Consider the following 26,401-nt stretch of genomic DNA (forward strand, 5'->3'; position numbering starts at 1 on the left):
GCCCTCCGGGATAGGTGGACCCCCGGGACCCTTCCGGTGGTCCCGGTACAATACCGATAACCCCCGAAACTTTCCCGGTGGCCGAAACTGGACTTCCTGTATATAATTCTTCACCTCCGGACCATTCCGGAACTCCTCGTGACGTCCGGGATCTCATCCGGGACTCCGAACAACTTTCGGGTTTCCGCATACTCATATCTCTACAACCCTAGCGTCACCGAACCTTAAGTGTGTAGACCCTACGGGTTCGGGAGACATGCAGACATGACCGAGACGCCTCTCCGGTCAATAACCAACAGCGGGATCTGGATACCCATGTTGGCTCCCACATGTTCCACGATGATCTCATCGGATGAACCACGATGTCGAGGATTCAATCAATCCCGTATACAATTCCCTTTGTCAATTGGTATGTTACTTGCCCGAGATTCGATCGTCGGTATCCCAATACCTTGTTCAATCTCGTTACCGGCAAGTCTCTTTACTCGTACCGTAATGCATGATCCCGTGGCTAACTCCTTAGTCACATTGAGCTCATTATGATGATGCATTACCGAGTGGGCCCAGAGATACCTCTCCGTCACACGGAGTGACAAATCCTAGTCTCGATCCGTGCCAACTCAACAGACACTTTCAGAGATACCCGCAGTGTACCTTTATAGTCACCCAGTTACGTTGTGACATTTGGTACACCCAAAGCACTCCTACGGTATCCGGGAGTTGCACGATCTCATGGTCTAAGGAAATGATACTTGACATTGAAAAGCTCTAGCAAACGAACTACACGATCTTTTGTGCTATGCTTAGGATTGGGTCTTGTCCATCACATCATTCTCCTAATGATGTGATCCCGTTATCAATGACATCCAATGTCCATAGTCAGGAAACCCATGACTATCTATTGATCAACGAGCTAGTCAACTAGAGGCTTACTAGGGACACGTTGTGGTCTATGCATTCACACATGTATTACGATTTCCGGATAACACAATTATAGCATGAACAATAGACAATTATCATGAACAAAGAAATATAATAATAACCATTTATTATTGCCTCTAGGGCATATTTCCAACAATATGAGCATCCAGGTTCCACTATTGGTTATTGACCGGAGCCATGTCTCGGTCATGTCTACATAGTTCTCGAACCCGTAGGGTCCGCACGCTTAAAGTTCTGTGACGATCAGTATTATGAGTTTATATGTTTTGATGTACCGAAGGTAGTTCGAAGTCTCGGATATGATCACGGACATGACGAGGAGTCTCGAAATGGTCGAGACATAAAGATCGATATATTGGATGACTATGTTTGGACTTCGGAAGGGTTCCGGGCAAGTTCGGACTAATACCGGAGTACCGGGGGGTTACCGGAACCCCCCGGGGGATGTAATGGGCATGTTGGGCCTTAGTGGAGAAGAGAGAGGGCAGCCAGGAGGTGGCGCGTGGCCCCCCTTGCCCCAGTCCGAATTGGACAAGGGAAGGGGGCGGCGGCCCCCCTCTCCTTCCTTCTCTCCACCTCCTCCTTCCCCCTTCTCCTACTCCTACTAGGAAAGAAGGAGTCCTACTCCCGGTGGGAGTAGGACTCCCCCCTTGGCGCGCCCTCCTCCTTGGCCGGCCGCCTCCCCCCTAGCTCCTTTATATACGGGGACTGGGGGCACCCCAAGACACACAAGTTGATCATTGATCTTTTAGCCGAGTGCGGTGCCCCCTCCACCATATTCCACCTCAGTCATATCATAGCGGTGCTTAGGCGAAGCCCTGCATCGGTAACTTCATCAACATCGTCACCACGCCGTCATGCTGACGAAACTCTCCCTCGAGCTCTACTGGATCTTGAGTTCGCGGGACGTCACCGAGCTGAACGTGTGCTGAACGCAGAGGTGCCGTACGTTCGGTACTGAGGATCGGTCTATTGTGAAGACGTACGACTACATCAACCGCGTTGTCATAACGCTTCCGCTTAACGGTCTACGAGGGTACGTGGACGACACTCTCCCCTCTCATTGCTATGCATCACCATGATCTTGGGTGTGCGTAGGAATTTTTTTGAAATTACCACGTTCCCCAACAATTTCAGGCAGGGTCCTCTTGCAACTGTCGATCACCAGGTACCCGCAGCATGGCTGCCTTCCTCAATATGCGTCAGGAGATCCGAGACCCACAGGTGCATCAAGACCTGCAGCACGGTCTGGTGGAGCACCTATGGAGGCTCAAGGGCAACGCCTTGTTCGATGTGTTTTAATTTGTGTTCAAATTATGAGTTTGCTTCGTTGAACTATTTGATTTGTATTGATTTTTGTGATAAACTATGTGATAAAAAATAGTTTTTGTTGAATTTGTGCCAAAGTGTGCCGAATTTGGGCCTAATTTGCACCGAATTTGGGCCGAACTCGGCAGCTGGGGGGCGAACTTGTGGGGGGGGGGCTGGGAACCCGAGCACCCCCACGTCGAAAATATCGCTGGTAAGCCCCCAAGGGGCGCTATTTCAAGCCCTTGGGGGTCGAACGGCTGGAGATGCTCTTACCCTGGAGCCCACCTCATCTGTTTCCAGACACTGTTGGCGGTCGATGCTTGAAGCTCTCCCCTTGGCTATCTTATAGGGCTGGAAGCTAGCTAGCTGCCGGAGGTGAGTCAATTCAATAAAGCTTGTAGGATCGCCAGACTTCAAATATGTGGTGGCTCCATCTCCCCTCTATTTTCTCTCATCGTCCTTGTTTGACAAAAAGGAGGCAGCGGCACTAATCCTTCATCGATACGGTGTACTGCGTGTCGTGCAAGCTCACGGCGGGATGTTCCTTCTTCATTAGATGCACAATGCCAAACCTAGTCACCAAAGCCGCAGATTCAAGCATCACATGTGCTGGACCCGACTACATTTTAACAATTTTGTTCGTGGTTCTGTGTGCAAGTTCAAAAGACTTGTCTGTAATTCTTATTCTCCTTGGTTAACATGTTAGGGGACATGTCTTGTGATCTTTAGTTTGTTCATGGTTCCTTTCGAAGAAAGATGCCTGCTACTGACATAGTTGTGAGACACGATTGTACCACCAATTCGTGGGTCATGTACAACTGGTGATTCCAACACAAGATCAGTCGTAACACACTTTCGGCGCATAAAAACGAATATGCCATGGATCGATCACGTTATGAGCGACATCAAAAGCTCATCGACACACAACAAAAATATGCATACATACCATTGAAAGCATCACATCAAAAATTCCATTTAAATGCACGTGATTGAACCTCGGTATATGATGCATCGAGAGTGACCTTCTATCCTTACCTCCTACTTTTTGCTTAAATAGATGTAGATGGTTATAAGTTTGGGAAACAAAATAAATGAGAGAGAGAGAGAGAGAGAGTTGAAAACAAACCCGACGACCAAAAAATAATTGGACAAGAAAAAACTCAGGATGATGCATTGAGAGCGCCATCCTGCCTTATCTTGTGCTTTTGTGCTAAAATGGATGCATGATTTTTGTAAGTTTGACACCAAAATAGTGCGAGAGTTGAAATCAACCATGACGGGAAAAAGTGGACAACAAAGGTCAGTCGTAACGAGCATTCGGTGTGTAAATACGAATATGCCATGGATTGATCACGTTATGCGTGGCAATAAAAGCTCATTGACACAACAAATAGATACATATCATTGAAAGTGTCACATGAAGATTTCTATTTAATGCACACGATACAACCATAAGATATGATGCATTGTGAGCGCCTTTATATCCTTATCTTGTGCTTTTGTGCTTAAAAAATTTATATATGCAGTGGTTTATAAGCTTGAGAAACAAAAAAGTTTATGTATGAGAGAGAGAGAGAGAGAGAGTTCAAACAATGTTTGGAGACGAAGGGGAAAAAGTGGAGAGGAAAAAACAATGTGTTTGGGTGAGTGACCCCGTGGTTTGTTGTTGCTTGTTGTTTCCTCTCCCCTCCCTCTCGTCTCGGACAGAAATAAAGCAGAAGAGAAAGGTAAAGTGTTGACATGGTTGAAGGACTTGTTTGTAATGTTATCTTTCTTTGGTTGTCATGCTTTGGGGATGTGTTGTGATCTTCGTTTGTTCACAATCACTTATGTAAAAAAAGGATTGTTGCCGACATAGTCGTGAGAGACGACGGTATCACTGATTAGTGTGTGATGTACAACCAGCGATGGATGCCAAATTGCCAACACAAGATCATTGATTAGACACTTCAGGCGCATAAAAGCGAATATGCCACAGATCAATCACATTATGAGCGACAATAAAAGCTTATCGACAAAATAAGTAGATATCATGCATCACATCAAAATTCCCATTTAATGCACTTGATATAACCTCAAGATACGATGCACTAGGAGTGTCCTTGTACCTTAGCTTGTGCTTTTGTGCTTAAATAGACAACAAAAATAGTACCAAAGAGTTGAAAATGACCATGACAAGGAAAAAATGGAGAACAAAGGTCAATGGTAACGTGTTTTCGGCGCATAAATGCGAATATGCCACAGATTGATCACATCATCGACACAACAAATAGATACATGCCAATTGGTAGCGTCACATCAAAATTTCCTTTAAATGCCCACTATACAACCTTAAAATATGATGCATCGAGAGCGCCTTTATGTCATTATCTCTTACTTTATTCTCAAATAGATGCAGGTGTTTGTAAGTTTTGGGAAACAAAAAAGTGAGAGAGAGTTGAAAACAACAAGCAAAAAGTGGACAAGGGAAACCATCAGCAAGTGTTTGGGTGGTGCGGTGTGTTGCAATACCTGGACTCGACTACATTTTAACTATTTTTTTCCAATGTCCCGTGTGCATGTTTGAAGGAGTTGTATGTACTTTCAATTTCCTTTGGTTGACAAACATGTTCTTTGTTGTGATTTTTAATTTGTTCACGGGTGCTTTGTAAATAAATGATTGTTACTGATGGTAGTACCACCGGTGAACGGGTGATGTAGAAGCGAAGATGCCAACCGAGATAAGTACGCATTTGACACATGAGTACAAACATTTCATTGACTCATCATGTTAGGGGTGGCAATAAAAGCTTCTAGACACTTAAAGATAGATATGGACCACTGAAAACATGACATGTAGATTTTCATTTAATCCATGCGTTCCAACCTTATATAAATATATGGTGCATTTGTGATTCTGTGCTTAAATAGATGGAGGGGTTTATAAGTTTGTCAACAAAACTGCGTGAGAGGGTTGAAAACGACCACGAGGAGAGAGAAAAAATGGTCAACAGAGATAAGCCGTAACGCACTTTCAACGCATTAATTAGTACGAATACGCCAAGGAGGACAATAAAAGCTCATGGACACAGCAAGTAGATACCGACAACCGGAAGCGCAAACGTCGAGATTTTCATTTAATGCACGCGATACAACCTAAAGAGAGCGCATTTACATCGTTATCTCTTACTTTGTGCTCTAATAGATAGATTGTAGATGCAGGGGGGTTTGCAAGTTTTGGGAAACCAAAAAGTTTTTTATTATTTTTTGAGAAATTGGGAAACCAAAAAGTGAGAGAGAGAGCTGAAAAGGGGAGTAGAAAAACCATCCATCACCTCTCCTCTGCTCTGCTCCCAGACAGAAAGAAAGAAAGAAAGAAAGAAAGAAAAGCAGAGTAGGAGGAGAAAGGGGAAGTCTTTAGGCAGGCAGCGATGACGACCACCGCGGCAGGGTCGGAGTCGTCGTCCTCGTCGACCACGGCGGCGGCGGCGGTGCTGCCGGTGGGGTTCCGGTTCCGTCCGACGGACGAGGAGCTGGTGCGGCACTACCTCAAGGCCAAGATCGCGGGGCGGGCGCACCCGGACCTGCTGGCGATCCCGGACGTGGACCTGGCGGCGGTGGAGCCGTGGGACCTGCCCGCCCGCTCCGTCATCAAGTCCGACGACCCCGAGTGGTTCTTCTTCGCCCGCCGCGACCGCCCCAAGTACCCCGGCAAGTCCTCCCGCTCCTGCCGCTCCACCGCCGCCGGATACTGGAAGGCCACCGGCAAGGACCGCCTCATCCGGGCGCCCGGCCCCGGCGGCTGCAGGGGGAAGGGCGCCCTCATCGGCGTGAAGAAGACCCTGGTGTTCCACCGCGGCCGCGCCCCACGCGGCGCACGCACCCCGTGGATCATGCACGAGTACACCGCCACCGACCCAAACCCCCAGTCCCAGTCCCAATCCCAATCTCAATCTGCAGGCCCCCAAAATGTAACCTTCCTCTTGTTGTTCTCCTCTGCTCTGCTCTGCTTCCATTGATTTGATTTGATTTGATTTCAGCTTAAATAAGTAGAGGAGTAATTCTTTCTTTCTGCCATGCCATGGATGTGGAATCAGATACCGTTAGGTTGCATTGCAGTCAGGCAGTCTACTCTATTTGCATCCAGGCGTCAAATCAGATAGATACTCTGCCTCTTGTATTGCTCTGCTCTGCTTCAGTTTCATTTCAACTAATCTATTTTGTTTGTTGCTTGTTTCTCACTTATTTATGCCTACTATATAGGTAGTATGGATGTGAATATGAATGTGCTTCCATCTCAACTTTACATCAGTGTTAGCAGTACCAAACTATAATATTTGCAGTCAGCAGTTAGGATATTTATTATCGCTTGTATTGCTCTGTCTGTCTGTCGAATTGTTTTCCTCTTTATTTCTGTATATAATAGGAAGGATGGCTTGGAATCATGCATGCACACAACTTAGTCCAACAAGATCAGATCATCTGCCTCTTGTACTGCTCTGCTTCAATTTCAGTTCAGCTCATCTATTTTGTTTCTTCACATATAAGATATTGCATCTCATTCACTTGCTTGTTTCTCAATTATTTATACAACTATGGGTATGAATGTGCTAGCTAGCTTAAATACGTACAATTTGCTGTCTTGACAGGATTTGAACACTAACTAGGATAGGAGGACAGAGCATACTTCCTTCCTGGCAGGATGAATATGAATATGTTGTGTTCAAAATATCTTCTTCTTGTTTCTTCAGCGATGCTTCTTTCTTTCTTCTATGAATATGGATATGAAATGAATGCCCTAGCTAGCTGAGCAGCACCGTTTGCAGTCAGTCAGTAAGGTGTAGCTCACTCTATTCTTGGGACATAACAATAGGACAGGGCATACTTGCAAGATGATGAAACCATGTATAATTATAATTGAGCAGTCAGTCAGTCACTAGTTGGTGTCTGTGTCGTTCGTAGGCTCTATGTCGCTCGTCAAGTCAGTACTTGGTGCAATAGGAATGGCCTGTATATTTTGTGGTAGCTAGGGCTTAAAAATCATCATTGTGCACTCAGTCAGTCAGTCAGTACCATTGTGAAGAAAGATAATGTACCTCGCCTCACTCACTTCTTGACAGAATCCTTTGTCAACTTGTCATAACACTAGGATCATAGTACATACTTGCAAGCTGATGAAATCATTTATATATCACTCGATGACTGTCTTGTTAATTTGTTTCTTCAGGATAGCTTTGTTCTGTACCGCCTGTTCAACAAGCAGGATGAAGAGACCCCGGCGCCCATTTCAGGACCCCCGTCCACGTCGCCTCCAGCCAATCCGCCGCTACAGCAAGCCGACGACACGGCCAGCGCCTCCATGGTGGAAGACAAGGCCTCGCCATCTGATTCGAGCCAGCTGACCCCGACCAATGCAACCACCGACCACTCCTCCACGGCCCATCTTCCTGCAGCCGCCGGCGATGCAGAGCAGACAGCGGATCAGGTGAACTGCTTGTTTTCCCTTTCCTGAGTACAGTATTATCTTCAGTCTGTTCCGCCTTTCAGTTGACTGAGAAATGTGTGTGTTTTCGTATCCATAAATTAAATTGCAGGAAGCTGCTTTTACTGCTTCGTTGGAGCAGCTTCCAGACATACAGCTACAGGCCGAGCAGCAAAGACACGATGAGTTCCCTATATTCAATTCCCCGATGCGTCCTTACACGGATCTCCCGTTCGTCGGCAACATGGGTGATGAGCAGGAAGACTTTTCGATGTATCTGAACAACACCATAGGTGAGCAGGATGTGCAAGACATGTTGCTCAATCCAGCCGGCTCTACTACAGCTCCTCTTCCGTTCTGGTCCGCTAGCTCAGGTTCATGGACTCCTTATGATCTCCAAGATATGGGGGCAGCACCTTGGACGCAGCAGCAGCCTACAGCTCCAGCAGATTTGATGGACCCGCAACAAGGGATCGCGGCAAGGAGGATCCGGCTTGCGTACGCTGTTGAGAGGGCATCGGCGTCTCAGCCTGTATTAGCTTGTCACTCGGAAAGCGAAGAAGGTGAGGGCGAATCAGCAGGCTGTAGCACAGAGAGTTCATCCAGCAACCATGAGGAGGATCATGTCGATGATGCCGTTTTCCAAACCATGGTATGTATGGTTCTTCTGACTAATTACCTTGAGTTATGCTCTCTTGAAAAAAAGACTTAGAGCAAGTCTACTTAGTAGTAGTATTTACTTTACTCATCATAATAATATGTCTGTGTTGCTCAGGCTGGAGATCTGATGCATAACATGGCTCCTGCTCAAGCACTAGTAGTTTCTCCGGTGCAAGTTGCAGACAAGCTTGAGCATCTATCATTCAATCTCAATGGTATGTAATATAATAAACCTTGCTTGTTCAGTTTTGAAAAGAGGAAGGGTAGCTTAGTGCCCGTATCCTGAGCTGAGCTGTTTGGTAAATTTGGTGCCGTGCAGATAACAACATATTGGAACAAGAAGATGCCAAGCTGCCTGGTGGAGCTGTTCTGAAGCAGGATTCCGGTCGAAACGGGCACGACCAGGACGGACTCGTGCGCAACAGTGACTGCGTGCCTGGCCCTGGAGATTCATCTTCAGAAACAGCCGTGCGGAGATCCCTCTGGCTGGCGCTCCTGGTGATGGCCCCTCTGCTTGTGCTTGTCTTGGCTGGTGTCTGGAGGTCACTGAGCTACCGGCCGGTCTAAACTAAACGGTTCCTCTTCCTCATCGTTCTTCGTTCGTAGGCTCTCTCACTGATATATGTTGCTGGTGTGTATATACTTACTCCCTCCGTCCGGAAATACTTGTCATCAAAATGGATAAAAGGGGACGTATCTAGACATATTTTTGTTCTAGATACATCTGTTTTTAATCATTTTGATGACAAGTATTTTCGAGGACGGAGGGAGTATAACTTTAGGCTCTACCTACCGTACCGACTTTGTAATGTCGCCATGGGTTGATATTCACATGACATATTGTAGAAAGCGACTTCCAAACTTGTCTATGCAAATGCAAATGAATGATTCAGTTAGCAATTCCATGACCATACATACATACTCCCTCCGTCCCGAAAAACATGTCGCAAGGGCTTTTTCGCAATTTAGTCCTTCGAACTTTCCCGACCAAACCCGCAGTCCACCCTGTCTCCTTCCTCGCTCCCCCACTCTGGCGACGGCGCTGCCTCCGACCCTCCGCCCCACGCCCCACGCCACCTTGCTCCCCCCACCCACCTCTCCGCCGCACCACGTAGCCGTCGCCTCTCCCCCCACGCCCCCCCCCACGCCGCCGGCTCGTTCCCCTGCCAAAACAGAGCAGGCGGCAAGGTTCGATTTTTGCCGCCGCCTGGTTCACCTGCGCGTTGTGGATAACCGGCTAGTCTCCGTCGACCTCATCCCTTCCCCCCACAGCTGCACCCCGCCGCTCCCGCGTCATCTTCGGCCGGCGGCCCCGCCACGCCGCAGCTCCTTCGCCAGCAAGCCGACGCCGCCTTCCACCCCGTGTCGCCGTCGCCAGCAGGTAGACGACGCCGTCCACTCCTGTTCAGCCACGGCACCATCGTCCAGCACCTCAAGGCCGTCCACTCCTGTTCAAGATTTCAGATTCAGAGGTGAGTACTGAAACTACTTGATGCTAAGATTCAGACTAAAGTTCACTGTCAAAACTGTCAATTTGCTCCTTGATGTGGGCATTTCTAGTTTGATCCAGAGATTCAGAAGATTAAGCGACTCATTCGCACATCTAGAGCCAACGTAACGCGTCAATAATTCATCGGCGTTTGTTTACTGATTGCCGCTAAAGTTTGATGCTTTCGATCTGGACATGATTGGGAGAGAGAGAGAGAGAGAGAGAGAGAGAGATGTAAAACAAGATGAGATAGAAACTAGTTCTTCTACAACTTGTATCTGGTTTCACACCCTTTTCTTTAGATCCAGGGACATAGGTCATGCTGGCATGGTAGCTTACATTGTAGTGCTGATGCAGAGGTCTCCTCTAGTTGGGTTAAATTGAGGCGGTGACATCACGTCTCGGTGTTGGAGTTCTTTTATCGGCATGCTGTCGGGTAATTAAGCAAATCAAACCAGGTTCAAGTGAATGCTGCTAATTCTTTTTCATTTGGTTTGTAGTGTAGCTTTCCGTAATAGGGGACTATAGACACTTTATTTCTTTTTTTTTGACGGTGCTATGGCGGGCTTACTATAGAAACTTCGTGACTGTAGTTGCTGCTGCACTAGCACTTGTGGTGCAGCTAGCTAGAAGCTAAGCTTGCCTGAATTATTTGTTCGGCTTAATTATCTGCTACTCTCATCATGTAAACAAATCGAGACCATTCTACATGCTTGTTTGTGACTAAGAAAGAGTAAAGTAACGGTAATTAACAAAGAGTAAAGTACTCCTTGATGTGGGCCTCCTCATTGGTTGTAAAGCAAAGCAATTTGACATTTTCAATCATGAGTAAATCAGAAACTAGTCTCAGCTTGAGTCCTGATCTTGTGCATTTTCTTTTTTCTTTTAGTGAACTAGTATAGCTATTGAGTCATGATGTACTGTAGTTTTTTATTTAAATGTTTAATTGACAAATCATTTTAAATGGTGTGCACAGGTTTCAGTGAACTAGTCTCAGCTTGAAACAGTTAACTAAATTTTGTCAGTGGAATGGATCTTTTTGAACCACTCTGAATTCTGTTTCTGAAAAATAGTCAGGTCATCTTCACATCCTGTGTTGTCTGTGTTTCTGAAAAAACAGTTAACTGAATTTAAATGTTGTTAATGCATTTTAGAATTTTAGAATGACTGAATTTTCAGCCAAGTTTGTTTCTGAACAGTAGTGACATGGAGTAGTGTAGTGGTCCTGTAGTGACCAAATTTTCAAATACTCTCTGTAAGTTGGTGAAAATACCCCTTATATACTCTTACAACCTGGGTATGAACCTCTCTTCTCTACTTCATCTTTACTGAATTTACTGAATGTGTGTATTCTCTGAACCACTTATTCTCTGTCTACTGAATTTTAGTGAATGTGAGATGTACTCCTGTAAACTGAGATGTGCTTTTGTAAAGTGTGATGTCAACTTGTGAATTATACTCTGTGCAGTTGTTTCTGAGGACAACTGTTTATTGCCTGAAAGATAACACAGAACTGATCAAACATCTTGTAGGAGTAATTAACTAGCTATTTTACTCAAGGAAACCTTCCTCAGATTAACTTGTTTATTTGCAGTACTTCTCTCTCTCTGTAGAACAATTCTTTAAACTGGAAAAGAGGAGGCAAAAGGGAACATGTGTAGCTGATGTCTGAGAGCCTAAAACTTGCTTATGCAGTAAATTGCCCAAGTTAGCTGTAATACATTCATCTTACTGCAAACAAGAATGGTGTGCCCAGGTTTACACTACTGTTTTCAGTTAACTAAACTGGCAAAGACTATGACATGACAAGTGTCAAACAGTTCAATTTATCTTGCAAGTACAGTTTGACCAGATTATATACTGCAATTTTGTTTCAATTAGATGATTGGCTTATTGGAGTACAGATTAACTGAATCCTGAAACCTGACATACAACACACAACATGCTTAGTCCCTCTTTAGTTCATTAACTTCACATCATTCAACTTTAGAGTTGTGATTCATGATTTGGACATATGGGTGCCCTCTCTTTTCTTTGTAATCTTGATTGGGAGTAAATGACAAAATTATAGGCCATTTTTTGAGAGTGGAATGTTTTCCATTATGTTTCTGCTTCAATCTGAATACCATCTTAATGTCATCTCTGAATGAGTACTGTATTAATGATCATTATTACAGGAAGCAACAGCGGCACGAAGAGATTACACTGGATGTCTACTCCTTATGCTTGCAACAGCAACATCACTAAGAGATTACAACAAGGAACAACAGCAGTTGCTACAGATCAATCTACAGGTCAGAGATTACACTGTACCTTCTTCTTCAGAGATGATCAGCAGCGAAGAATAGCAGCGCAGCACGAGCACGAGCTCCACCGGCAAGCATGGAGCATGGGCGAGCGTGCACGCACCCGAGCTTGGGTGGCGGCGGCGCCGGTTTTTGGTCACCGGAGGAGCTACTTACGAGCTCCAATGGCGGCGAGCGGCAGACCACCACGACCAGGAGAACCAGCAACCAATCGATAGCGGAAAAGAGACCTGGAGGACCCGAAGATCACCCTGAAGCTGTTGAGCAGCTCGAGGAAGCCATAGGAGGAGCGATGGCGTTGAGCTCGTGTGCGGAATCGGCGGCCGGAGTGGGAGGAGACGGGATCGATTCCGTTGATCCACGGCTTCCCAGCAAGCGTGGCTCAAGGAGGACGTATGTCTGGGCGAGGCGGAGCTCCTGGTATGCTCGGGGAGGACTAAGGAGGTGCGACGTCGCCGAGCTCCTGTGCCGACGCCGCTGCCGGCGTGGGAGGAGACGAGCTCGTTTTTGGAGTGGGGGGAGCTCCTGTGCGGAAGCAGCGACCGGCAGCAGGGGAGAAGCAGCGACCGGCCGACAGCAGCCGTTTTGGCCAACGGCAGGAGATCCACCGGCCTGGAGCCTGGCCGGCGGCAGGATCTTCCCGCGCCTGGATCCTGCGTGCGGGTTGATTTTAGAGAATTCAAAGTTGCGGAAGGGTGTTTTTGTAAAAAGTGCGATAGTTCAAATTTGAAACCCCCTGCGACATGTTTTTTGGGACGGAGGGAGTACATACATACATTATATCAGTGCAGTGCAGCGCAGCGCAACTCGGAAGATTGTTTCTCAACTTTTTTGCCATCGTCAGTTGAGTTTCAGTGACAACAAGGTGGTCATATTGTAGCCAGCCATGAAACCTGAATGTTGATCAGATCCAAACTCTAGGAGGAGGCTCCTCTCTGACGTACTGCACCCTGCAGTTGGGCCACTGACATGTGGGCCCAACTGTAGGGTGCAGTACGTCAGGTTGATTTCTTTTTCTATTTTTCTGTGCGCTTTTTGTTTTTCGTTTCTTTTTTCTTTTTCAAAAAATTCTTGTGCTTTTAAATTTTTGTTAAATGTTTAAAAAATGTTCGCTTTTGCAAATTTTGTTCATAAAATACAAATATTCGCATTTTCAAAAAATAGTCCGTCTCTTTCAAAATTGCTGAGAATGTCAAAACATGAACATATTTTACAAAGAGCAAACAAAATTTTGAACACAAACAATTTTTGAATTTTTCAAACATTTGTTGAACATTAACAAATTTGGAATAAAAAAACAGAAAAATGCGAACCGTAAATTTGAAACCAATTTTCCTTGAATTTCCATGAACAATTTTTGTATTCATGTAGGAAAAAAAATTGAATATAGGATTTTTTTTCTTAAAAGCGCGAACATTTTTTGAATTTGTGAACAATTTTTTTATGGCCTTGCATGACCAATTCAAGGCACCATGCCAAGTTGTCTGAGTTTTCGACAAGTTTTGCATTTTTTTGGAGTTTTCTTGGTGAAAAAATTCCAATAAATGGCCGGATGTGTCGCAACTTGCATATAGTGTCGTAAGTCATTCAAACCTGACATGGATGCCTACCACGGGCATACCCACCTGCTTGCAAAAATTGTGGTCATTTTAAAGATGTCCAAAAATAGACCATGTTGAACATAGTGTTGAGGTAGAGTCGAGAAGGCTCCGTTTGAAAGCATGATGTTTCTCGACGTTCGTCAAATGACCCCAATTTCTTTTCATTGGCTTGCATGACCAACTAAAGGCAGCATGCCAAGTAGTTCTGGTTTTCGAGATTGCTTATTTGTTAATTATTTTCTAGTATGAATATGAATGGCTAGCTAGCGTATATAGGTGCAATTTGCAGTTCTTGTCAGGATTTAACCCTAGGACGGGGCATACTTGCAGGATGATGAAACCATAGTGTCAAAATATGCTCTTGTTGTTTCTTCAGGGTTGCTTCTTTCTTCTATGAATATGAATATGAATGTTGTTTCTTCAGGACTTTGTAATGTAGCCATCCCTCCCTCCATCCCTCCCTCCATCCCATTGACATGACATATCGGAGAAAGCGACTTACAAACTTGTCTATGCAAATGAATGAATGGATGATTGAGTTAGCAACTCCATGACCTCATACGGGAGCAGAGCATACATATGTGAGTGCAGTGCAGTGCATCTCAAGTTGAGTTTCTGAATCCTCATAGCACAACTTTGATGATTGTATATATCTGAACTTCATTTTTGCCTGTCCGCAGTTAAAAGAAACTCAGTCCAGTTTCAGTGATAACTGCAGGACTGATCTGAATGTTGATCAGATCCAAGCTCTATTGTAGGTTAATTCTTTCCTCTCTATAAAGTGCATTGCGTTACATTAGATATGCTTGAGGACCAACACCCCGAAACAAACAAATGCCAACGAAGATCCCGACGAGGATCCCCGGGACCAGACCACCAACGAGCTCCAGCCCTCCATGGTGGTGCCCATGCCACCAACTCTAGCGTTGGACATGACGACCAGCACGAATGCGAAAGCGATGATGCCGGGCACCGTGTGGACGACGGACATTGCAGATGCTCCCGTTGGCTGGCAGCAAACAACACCTTCAAAATTTTAGGACCACGGCCATGGCCTCACCGGCGGGGGCGAGCTTCCCGGTGTGAGAGGGTAACAATGTGACGACGATGGCGCTGCTGAGCTCTGCCGGCGGTAGAAAGAGAAAGAGAAAGAGAAAGAGAAAGAGAAAGAGGGGTGGCAATCTGCATTCAACCTGTTCTCCGGTGCATTACTTTGTCTTTCTTCATTCACTGTGGGGTAGCCCATTTATCTTGTAGCACAATTTCAACCTCTGGACATGATTGAATTAAATTTTTGTCATAACACTAAAGTTGTTCATTTATATTGTAGCACAATTAGCTGCTGGGACGCTCCCCGATGTCCGCCGCTGTGTGGTGGATGGCCGCGCCGAGGCACATGATACGTCTCCAACGTATCTATAATTTTTGATTGTTCCATGCTATTATATTATCTGTTTTGGATGTTTATGGGCTTTATTATACACTTTTATATTATTTTTTGGACTAACTTATTAACCAATTTCAGTGTTTTCTTGCCTATTTCATTGTTTCGAAGAAAAGGAATATCAAACGGAGTCCAAACGGAATGAAACCTTCGGGAGAGTTATGTTTGGAACGAAAGCAATCCAGGAGACTTGGAGTAGACGTCAGGGAAGCTTCGAGGTGGCCACGAGGCAGGGAGGCGCGCCCCCACCCTCGTGGGCCCCTCGTGGCTCCCCTGACTGACTTCTTTCGCCTATATATGTCCATATACCCTAAAAACATCGGGGAACAGAATAGATCGGGAGTTCCGCCGTCGCAAGCCTCTGTAGCCACCAAAAACCAATCGGGACCCTGTTCCGGCACCCTGCTGGAGGGGGGATCCCTCACCGGTGGCCATCTTCATCATCCCGGCGATCTCCATGACGAGGACGGAGTAGTTCACCCTCGGGGCTGAGGGTATGTACCAGTAGCTATGTGTTTGATCTCTCTCTCTCTCTCTCTCTCTCTCTCTCTCTCTCGTGTTCTTGATTCGGCACGATCTTGATGTATCGCGAGCTTTGCTATTATAGTTGGATCTTATGATGTTTCTCCCCCTCTACTCTCTTGTAATGGATTGAGTTTTCCCTTTGAAGTTATCTTATCGGATTGAGTCTTTAAGGACTTGAGAACACTTGATGTATGTCTTGCATGTGCTTATCTGTGGTGACAATGGGATATTACGTGATTCACTTGATGTATGTTTTGGTGATCAACTTGCGGGTTCCGTGACCTCGTGAACTTATGCATAGGGGTTGGCACACGTTTTCGTCTTGACTCTCCGGTAGAAACTTTGGGGCACTCTTTGAAGTTCTTTGTGTTGGTTGAATAGATGAATCTGAGATTGTGTGATGCATATCGTATAATCATACCCATGGATACTTGAGGTGACATTGGAGTATCTAGGTGACATTAGGGTTTTGGTTGATATGTGTCTTAAGGTGTTATTCTAGTACGAACTCTTTAATAGATCGATCCGAAAGAATAACTTTGAGGTGGTTTCTTACCCTATCATAATTTCTTCGTTTGTTCTCCGCTATTAGTCACTTTGGAGTGACTCTTTGTTGCATGTTGAGGGATAGTTATGTGATCCAATTTTGTTATTATTGTTGAGAGAACTTGCACTAGTGAAAGTATGAACCCCAGACCTTATTTCCTAGCATTGCAATACCGTTTGTGCTCACTTTTATCATTAGTTACCTTGCTGTTTTTATATTTTCAGATTACAAAAACCTATATCTACCATCCATATTGCACTTGTATCACCATCGCCGAACTAGTGCACCTATACAATTTACCATTGTATTAGGTGTGTTGGGGACACAAGAGACTCTTTGTTATTTGGTTGCAGGGTTGTTTGAGAGAGACCATCTTCATCCTACACCTCCCACGGATTGATAAACCTTAGGTCATCCACTTGAGGGAAATTTGCTACTGTCCTACAAACCTCTGCACTTGGAGGTTCAACAACGTCTACAAGGAGAAGGTTGCGTAGTAGACATCAGCACACTTTGCTGCACTTGAAGAACGACACATGAAACATAGCCAAGATGTCGTCGTGGCCACTAGCGTCGGCCGAGGGGACAAGCGGTCGCTGCAGCTCGTCGGAGGGGCGAAGTGCCCGAGGACATCGATGTCATGATAATGATACAATAAGTGGACACACATTAAAATTCTCCATAATTATTCAGCAAACCATACACCGGATCGATTATGAAAAGGAGATACATTGCACAATAACTCTGAAAATCTAAACATGCCATGGTCGCCTATAATAAAATATACGTCCATATCTAGATTTTTTTATTCTTTCACCGTTCCACATTATTAATGTCACTAATCACCACTTTGTTCTAAGAGGATGGAATATATAGAATTCAACACCGTTGATGTGATTTATAGTTTATACTTCTTCATGTATTCACGGAATATGACTTGGTCATAAATGGGCTTATTGTCTTCTGATAAAAGCTCTTTTATCGGCCCATATGGCCTATCAAGATCATCAGTGCTTAGAAAGCATGCGATTGAGATACGTGGCTCTACAGTTGCTCTCAGCAGAACTCGGTGCTCCACGCTCTTGAACTTCCCATTTGTAATAATCTGCACAATTGCAAAAAGAACAAATAAGAATTGGATTTCAAACACTCCATCATAGAGATCAATGATGGTGTATGGTATTATGGTGAGTAACGACATATATTTTAGTTAAGTGTAGTTCAATTTATTAAAGATTACTGTTTATGACAAACAAAATATTGCAAATTTATCACAAACAAATTATTTTTTGATAGTTAAGTTATTCTTAAATTATAAAATTGTGTGAAAACCGTCCTTAAATCTTAAATAGTAACAAATAAAGATCAATTTACAAAAATTGACATGAACAACTACAATACAAATATGTATCTTATTGGTCCAATATCAATTTGTAATGTCATTTCTTATTAAAATTTCTGTATTTACCAATAGTTTAGAGTTTATGCACCATTTTCATATAATTTTAAAATTAAAGACTAGAACTTGAGACAATGAAAGATTGGGGAATATACTGTATTCACTCTTATATATTGTTTCAAACTTAGCACTGTAGGGTAAAACCGCTATCCAGTCTTATATATTGGTACCCAGGTTTCACAAAAAATACTGGTACCCATAAAATATAGTGTAATTTATATATTAGCTTAAATACACCTATAAGAATATAACCGTATACTAACAATGAAATAAATTATTTAAATATAGTTTATAGATGAATATTGTAAGCACAAACATAGAAGATAAGGTAGTTATTAATTTATGATCGTAAATAAAGAAATAGTTTAATAAATTTTAAAAAAATCCATATGAGTGAATGTATAAATATGTAATTAATGTATAGCAATTCGGTTAGGTGAAATATTGGCCAGCAACGCACCCTTGACCGGAGGAACATTAATCTTTTTCTAACATGGGATAACTAATAAAAAAGTTAGTGTGTGAAGTTAATCTATACCTATACCCCTACTAATAAAGTAAGGTGCGTTTCTCCAATTTTTTCGTCCGTTCACCACCGATTTTTTTATATCCGAGGTGGTACTAAATTTTTCTATTCGATCTGCTAGAAAAGAAAAAATATAGTTTTGTCCAGAATTTCGTACGTGGGCCGCACGCGCTAAGGCCCAGAGAAGCCACCCATTTATATCCAGCCCACGCAGCTGGAAAACCTTATTTCTCTAAGACAGCAGCATATAGTTGGAGTTTCGCGTCTGTCGGCTACCATGGGCCGGCCCATGTCCGTTTCTTCCGTTTTCTTTTTCAAAATTTTTTGGTTCCCTTCCAAGTTATATTATCATTTTTTTCATAAATTTATTTTTTTTCAGAATTTTTGTTTTTACAAAAGTTCATTAAGTATTCCTAATTTCAAAATTTGTTTCCATTTTCAATAATATTTGGAACTTTGAATTTTTATTCTCGTACCAAAATTTCTCTAAATTCAAAAAATGTAGCATTTGTTTAAAAAACTTCCATAATTGTTCGAGAACTTTAAAATAAATTCGATTTTCTAAATATTTGAAATTCAAATAAATTCCTTATTGCTGAAATGTTCACAAATTCAAAATAATGTTCGTGATTAAAAACAAAATTTTTAAAATGGTTTTATATACCAACTAAATACTAATAAAGCAAGGTGTGCTTCTTCAATTGATTCATCCATTTATCACCGAAAATATTTTTTTATATCTGAGGTGGTACTAAATTTTTGTGGTGCATCTGGTAGAAAATAAAAAAAAGTTTTTTCCATAATTTCGTATGTGGGCCGCACGCGCTAAGGCCCTGAGAAGCCACCCATTTATATCTTGCCCATGCAGTTGGGAAACCTTATTTGTCGCACCAAGCAGCATATAGTTGGAATTTCGCATCTGTAGCCCAACGTAGGTCCGGTCCATGTACGTTTTTTCTTTGTTCTTTTTCTAATTTTCCTTTTCTTTTTCCCCTTCCAAGTTTTTTTCCTCTTTCCCTTAACTTTATTTTTTTGTTTTTTCAGAATTTAGATATTCGTACAAATGTACGTTAAATCTAGAGAATTTCAAAACTTGTTCCCATTTTCAGAAATATTTGGAAGTTTAGATTTTTCTTCTCATTCCAAATTTATTTGAAATTCAAATAATGTTCGTATTTTTCAAAAACAATCCAAAAAATTTCGTGAATTTTAAAATAATTGTAATTGGAAAATATTCCTTTTATTGAAATGTTCACAAATTCAATATAATGTTCGTGATTAAAAACACATTTATTAAAACGGATTTGAATGTTCAAAATAAGTTTCCATTTTCAGAAATTGTTCATAAATTAAAAAAATGTTAATTTCTCCGCCTTAAAAATGGTTCCTGTTTTAAACAAATGATTGTGAATTTTAAAAAAATCTTCCTATTTCAAGTTTTGTTTGTCTTTTTCCATAAATTAACGATTTTTCAAAAAACAAATGTTTGCATTTTTTATAAAAAAATCAAGAGGTCACCACATCCTCGACAAGGAGGCGGACCTAAAGAAAAAAATGGCACGAATTGGGTAGTAGCCGCCACTCCTACCAACCCCACTATTATAAAGATCTCGCGGGCCAAACATGACCCGTGAGAACACTACAACTCTCTGCTCTGTCGCACCACTGTTGTGGAGATCGTTTTAATGGACACATATTGTAAGCACAAAAATAGATCATAAGATAGTTAATTTATGATGGAAAATAAATAAATACGAGTGAATGTACAAAAAATATTTAATTAATGTATAGCAATTTGGTTAGGTGAAAGTGTGACAGTACCTGCATCATGTCAGCAATATTGGCCAGCAACGCACCCTTGACCGGAGGAACATCAATCCAAACATCTTGATGAAGAACTTGAAGGCCGCCGACACTATCTTGGAGGAACCCGAGGTCAGCATGCTTGGTCCCACCCATGGTCAAATGTGGCTGGGGACATATCGGGAAATAGTGACACGCCATTGACCTTGCACTGAAGCATCTTGTGCTTGTGCTTGCTAGATAATCACTTCCAAGACCTAAAGCTTCCGAAAATAACTCAGACATGTACTCCTTCACTTCTTCTCTGTACACTTTCACAATGTTACCAAAAAATATAATTTTATCTCTATTATAAACGAAAGCACCCTCAACTTCAGTTGAAAAATAATTAAAAAGTTAGTGGGTGAAATTAATTATATACTACCTCTGTACCGAAATACTTGTAGTTTGGCCCCCAGCTACAAGTATTGTGGTGCAGAGGGAGTATAATGGAGGGATGACCTGCAGATTTGTGGTATTGCTTCAAAGCTTTGAGGGTCTTGTAGGGCCTTGCAAGACAAGGTGTCTCTCCATGGAAGCTGAACAAGTTAACCTTCCGAGCAAAGTCACGCGAGTACCACTTTGCCTTGTCCTCCTGAGCTGAGGAAGCTCATGGAAAGCTCGGACTCCTCTTTGGATTCCCTCCATGACGCCAAGAGGAATCCCATGGTTCACCAGCTGCAAGAATCCCCATGACTCGGCCGCGTTCCTTATCTCCTCCACCATCTCCTTTCGACACTCGGAGGAATCAAACCTTAACCCGGTGAGATCGATCACAGGGAAATGAAGGCTGCGAATAGCTGAGGCATCTTCTTCAGGTTCAGGGAGTGAAGAGCTGAGGAGATCCTCTGGAGGGTGTATGAACATGGAGGGAAGCTTGGTGACACCGTGGAAGGCTTTGATCTCCATGTCAGGCTGGTTGTAATCCACCACAACTGATGCCATGGTTTGTTTGGTTAAGCAAGAACAAGTTTGGTTTGGATTGCTCTGGTGTTCTGCTCTATTTATATGGGCGAGTTAATGAGTTGAAGATAAGATGAGTGAGACTTGTTTACCAAGTAGAGTGTTGAAAAAAGGACGGCTCTCTTAATTTCTACGCCTGCTGTGCAATTTTTCTTTTACTTCTAGACCAACCATTATCTTTGAGGGCTTGGCTGAAGGAGATCAACATCATGATATTGACCAACCTGCACGTTTGGTCTGATTTTCAACAATACTGATACTGTAGCACACAGCTTTCTTTGAATAAAAAAAAAATCAACAATACTGTCTGCCGCGCTTGCTTCAAGATTCAGCGATTTCCTTTTTCACCTTCACCAACCATTGTTTCCTGTTTAACGGCGCAGGTGCTTTTCTCGGACCAGACGCAGACGCCCAGCGCGACCGCGGCCCCAGTGACCGTAGGCCACCGCGTCGAAAAGATAAGGACACACATATACATCCAACACGCCTGTACCCAGCCTTCGCCATCTGTGGCTTTGAGTACCGATGTATGTGCCCCTTCCAGATGGAAGAGAACTTAGATCCTATAGGACCAGCGCACAAACAACAACTATCGCCGTTGAAGAGAATTTTAAATCCAAAGGATACAACCTGTAGATAGACGAACACACACAAACAAGATCTTCTTCTTCTTCTTCTTCCTGACCAAACAGAGCACGCTCACAAGGCGAATAGAAAATGGGACACTTTTTTACTTCTGCTTTGGTACACCTCTAAATAGATATATACACCTTGCTTACCCACGGAAAAGAGCGCTCATACCTAGCGGTGGTTAGGTTTTCTCCTCCCTCCCGCCGGCGTCGAGGCTGGTCTGCCTCGTCTCCTGTGGCCTTAGGACCATGAAGGCGTGGTGGATCCCGACCCTTGCCGGCAGAAGAGCTTCATTTTTGGATGCTTTTTTGAGTTTTCTTAGGTTTGTGTTATGCTCAGAGACGAGGCGGCGGCGGCTCTTTGAAGATGGAATAGGTTCTCCCGGTGAATAGGAGTCCCTGGCCACATGTCCCATTTTGACTACCTTCTTTACTTTTTGAATCAAAATTAATATTGAGTATATTTTCAAAATCAATATTTTGTTGCTTTCAAATTTAACTCGAAACATGACTGGAACATTTACACGTTTTATTATAATTTTTCGGTGAGGAATATCTGCATCTTTCTCACACGTGTGTCCTACGTGCACATACTTCTAGTACATCAAATTCCGAGTCAAGCTTCAAAGAAGCAAAAAATAATAATTTTTTGAAACATATTCAACATTGACCTTATTTCAAAGGTCTCGTCTAGACAAAAATCACAGTAAAAACGGATCTTAAATCGAACATCCGGTTCAAAATATATGAACCATTTTGTGTTTGGGCAAAAAAAAAATACGTACAGAATTTTTTATGGGAGTGTGTGCTGTGGAGTGCGGATTAGTTTGCACAAACAGTGAGGTTGTCTCTGCAAAAATGGTATAGTCCAACTTTTGACCAAAATCTGATCCATTACTTTTTCATCTAAGGGTCCTGAATCTACTGGTGCATTGGGTGCACAATTTGAATGGGTGCGCAGGATACATTCTCTTAGTACGACGACTTCCCAACAATCCACTACAACAGGTTTTATCTGGCTCCAGTGAGGGAGGGGAGATGATAGCGACGCGCCTTCGGCTCACTTTCGTGCTTGTAGTCGTTGCTAGGTGATATATGGATTTAGATGCAATTTTATTCTTTCTAGTATATTCATTGTACTGTCATGATTGATGATAAATAGATTCGAAGTTTTTCTGAAAAAAGTTACCCTATATATCCCTTCATAATAAAGGGCAGGATGGTCCTTTAGGAAAGTAAGTCGCTGCACCGATACAGTGTGCGACTCGACCGACCCATTAAGCCATGTCCCTCCTATCAGATAAGAACACAATTTCCCAGGCTTTTCCTCCTCCTCCTCCTCAGAATTTCGCTGATGTCTTGGCGGCAATGGTTGAGGAGGGCGACACCGGAAGGGCCGACGAGCCCACTGACAATGGGACGTCCTTGGAATGTGCCCCTGCAAATCCCCCGCTCTCGTCGAATGCACAAAGTAGTGCGTATAATTTATTTTTAAAAAGTCAAACTTTAAAAAATTTAGGTTGATACCCGTTGACATGACATATTGGAATTGTCTATGCAAGCAAATGAATGAATGGACGATTGAGCAACTCCATGACCTCATTCATATGGGAATGGGAGCAGAGCAGAGCATACATATGTGGGTGCAGTGCAGTGCAGTGCATCTCAAGTTGAGTTTCTGAATCCTCACAGCACAACTACAGCTTTGATGACAAGAGTCTATCTCAACTACTGATCTGAATATTGATCAGATCCAAGCTCGTTCGCAGGTTGATTCTTTCCTCTCTATAAAGTGCATCGAGGACCAACACCCTGAACTGAAACAAAAGCCGGCGAAGATCCCACGAGCTGCAGCCTTTGTGGTGCCCATGCATTACTCTGTTTTTCTTTACTGTAGCACAATTTCAACCTCTGGACATGTGGCAAAATCTAGGCTGAGTTGCTTAAACAGGGTGAGACAGGGGTCCACAAAAGTAAACCTGATACGGTTTCAGACCCTCTGGATATACCTGTAAAATGAGACAAAATTGAAGGCAGGGAGACACTACTCTAGGGCATCCAAGCCTTTTTTGTTCATGTAAACAAGCCAATGATCGGCCAGCCGATCAATTGACCTTTTACTCTTGGAATCGCCCACTTGGGTATTGGAGTATTTCAAAAAAAAAAAAAAAACTGGGTGGTTACAATATTTATTTTTTTGGCAAAGCCTGGGTTTTTAGGTTGGCTTGGCATAACGGACACTTGGTATGTGCGTACTCCCTCCGTTCGGAATTACTTGTCACAAAAATGGATGTATCTACAACTAAAATACATCTAGATACATTCATTTCTTGGACGAGTAATTCTGAATGGAGAGAGTACATAGGAGATCTAGGCTATGGTTAGGTGTAGGAGTACAAGAGCATACGTAGGGTCTAGGGTTAGGGGCGAATCTAGTAAGGGGGCTTTAACAGGCTTGAGCCCCCCCTCAAGAACTGAAAACCGTTTTTGACTACTAGTCTCAAGGCCCAACTCAGCCACATGCCAGCCCAACCCAACATATATTTGCATGATACAGACTTGCATAAACTTTGAGCCCACCCTATATTTTCTGTCTAGATTCGTCACAGTCTATATCTTCACCTAATAATAAAGGAGCTATTGCTTCTGGCGGTACGTCACCGAAATTGCCCTTAAAGTTGCAAAGCATTATCCACCGATGCCACCTATTAGTGATAAAAAAAAGTTACACACGGGGAATCCCAGCCTAGGCCGGCCCATGCAGTCGAAACCTTTTTTTTTAGAAAAGGAGGATGACCCCCGGCCTCTGCATCTGGGAGATGCATGCGGCCATTTTATTGATTATTCTTGAGGACCTTACAAAGTAGTACAACAATATGCCTGAATCCACCATCTTGGCAACATCTGCCGCTACTCCAATCCATATGATGAAGGGGTGCAAGCTGGGCCAAATACCCAGACCTCTCACCTAAGCCTAACATTTAAAGTCGTAGGCCCCGACCGAGCCACATACCGGGTCCGGGGCACAAACCGGTCCGACGCACTCACATGTGTCGTCGCCGCCATCTTCCACTGGTCCATCTTCAGAGCAGATTGAGGTGCCAACCTTGGCAGGTGCCTCCGCCATCGACGCCACCATGACGCCAAACGACGACCTCCACCTACGCGAGTCCATCTCCAAGCAACGGACGCAGATCCATACTAGGATAGGGCCGCACCACCGCCGTCGCCCACCACCCACAAGCACCACCTAGCCCCAAGGTTCCCAAAGCGGCGCCTTCAAGAAGGGAACGACGCCGTGAGCGCCGTCGCCGCCCAACAAAGTTAGGGCTTTCGCCCGAGAGACCTAGGGGAAGGGGAAGTGAGGGGATCAGTCCATACCGACGCCTCCAAGGAGGGGAACGACGCCCTCGGGCGTCGCCGTCGACGCGGCCGGCCATGGCCGACCAGGGATTTCGCCCGAACTAGATCCCCACTACCAGCAGCGCCTCCTGTACAGAACCGGCGACCCAAGGAAGCGCGGCCCGACGAGGCTGGCCCGCACGCCGAACAGGGAAGGAGGGGAGGCGCCAGATCGCGCGCACCGGTCACCGCAGAAACTGCCGCCGGCCGCCAACGACCACCGGATCCCGCCGCTCGCACGACCGGGATGCCAGATCCACCGCCCGCACGGCTGCTAGCCGGCCGTGCCTTGCCAATGGAGCCGCCGCTCCAGATCAGGGGTTCCCCACGCAGAGGCAGGGCAACCGAGGCCCCGCCGCCACCATCCTTGGCGCCCCGGGCTTGCCCTGCGGCTGCCTCAGGCGGCGGCGAGGAAGGGAAGCGGAGGAGGGGCGACTAGGGAGGAGAAGGGAGGAGGAGGGGCGGTTAGGGTTGGGAGGGAGGAGGAGGAGGGGCGGCTGGGAGCCTTCTATACTACGCTCTGCGAGCTGGGAGAAAACACAGCGCGCTTGTTTGGGCCGGACCATGTCCACGCGGCCTGTTTTTTAAATTTCATTTTCCTTTTTCATCTTTGTTTTCTCTACTTTAAATAATTTGGGACTTCAAAAAACTTAAGATCATTAAAAAAATGAGAATTTTGAAATAAAATATTTAATAATTCATAAATGTTTATGCATTCAAGAAATGTTTGTGATTTAAAAAAATGATCATATTTTGTAATTTTTAAGACAAATATTCAGGAAATCAGAATTTTTTTATGTTTTTTAAAAAGTTCATGTATTAAAAATTGTTAATGAAATCGAACAAAACTTGGCCAATTTCAAAAAATTCATGAATTGAAAAATATCCTAGGAAAATCAATAACTGTTCATGACTTTCAAAATAGTTTGTTGATTCATAAAATGTTCGTTGATTCATATTATGATCATGCATTTCAAAAAAATTCATGAATTTTAAAAATTGTTCCACCAATTTCCCAAAAAATGGCCGTCGATTATAAATATTCGCCTATTCAAGAAAAAGTTTCAAAAAATGTTTGCAAATTGTATAAAATGTTCATGATTTTAGAAAATGTTCGAAAATCTGTAAAAATGTTAATGAATTTAAAAAATGTTCATGATGTTAGATATGTCGAGTTTAAAAAAATTCATGAATTCAAAAATTGTTCATGATTTCACGAAAATAGGCAGGGCTTTTGTCCCGGTTGGTGTCACCAACCGGGACCAATAGGCATCCACGCGTTAGCATTTCAGGG

The 26,401-nt window shown here is 43.8% G+C and overlaps 2 protein-coding genes and 1 pseudogene across 2 annotated transcripts; 2 read left to right on the plus strand and 1 right to left on the minus strand.

The window, feature by feature from the left end:
* Positions 1–5,573: 5,573 nt before the first annotated feature.
* On the plus strand, positions 5,574–9,277 carry LOC123165286 (uncharacterized). The gene is made up of 5 exons (XM_044582914.1): positions 5,574–6,203; positions 7,460–7,717; positions 7,827–8,366; positions 8,490–8,589; positions 8,694–9,277. Exons 1-5 carry the CDS (start codon positions 5,664–5,666, stop codon positions 8,939–8,941), a joined length of 1,686 nt encoding a protein of 561 aa, XP_044438849.1. The 5' UTR covers positions 5,574–5,663; the 3' UTR covers positions 8,942–9,277.
* Positions 9,117–13,043, plus strand: LOC123165287 (serine/arginine repetitive matrix protein 1). Its single transcript, XM_044582915.1, has 2 exons — positions 9,117–9,846; positions 12,041–13,043. The coding sequence occupies exons 1-2, from the start codon at positions 9,117–9,119 to the stop codon at positions 12,385–12,387; spliced, it is 1,077 nt and encodes a 358-aa protein (XP_044438850.1). The 3' UTR covers positions 12,388–13,043.
* Positions 13,044–17,092: 4,049 nt separating this feature from the next.
* Positions 17,093–21,095, minus strand: LOC123170525 (1-aminocyclopropane-1-carboxylate oxidase homolog 12-like; annotated as a pseudogene).
* Between the last annotated feature and the right edge of the window lie 5,306 nt (positions 21,096–26,401).

This window comes from Triticum aestivum, chromosome 7D, assembly GCF_018294505.1.
Source record: "Triticum aestivum cultivar Chinese Spring chromosome 7D, IWGSC CS RefSeq v2.1, whole genome shotgun sequence".
NCBI lineage: Eukaryota > Viridiplantae > Streptophyta > Magnoliopsida > Poales > Poaceae > Triticum > Triticum aestivum.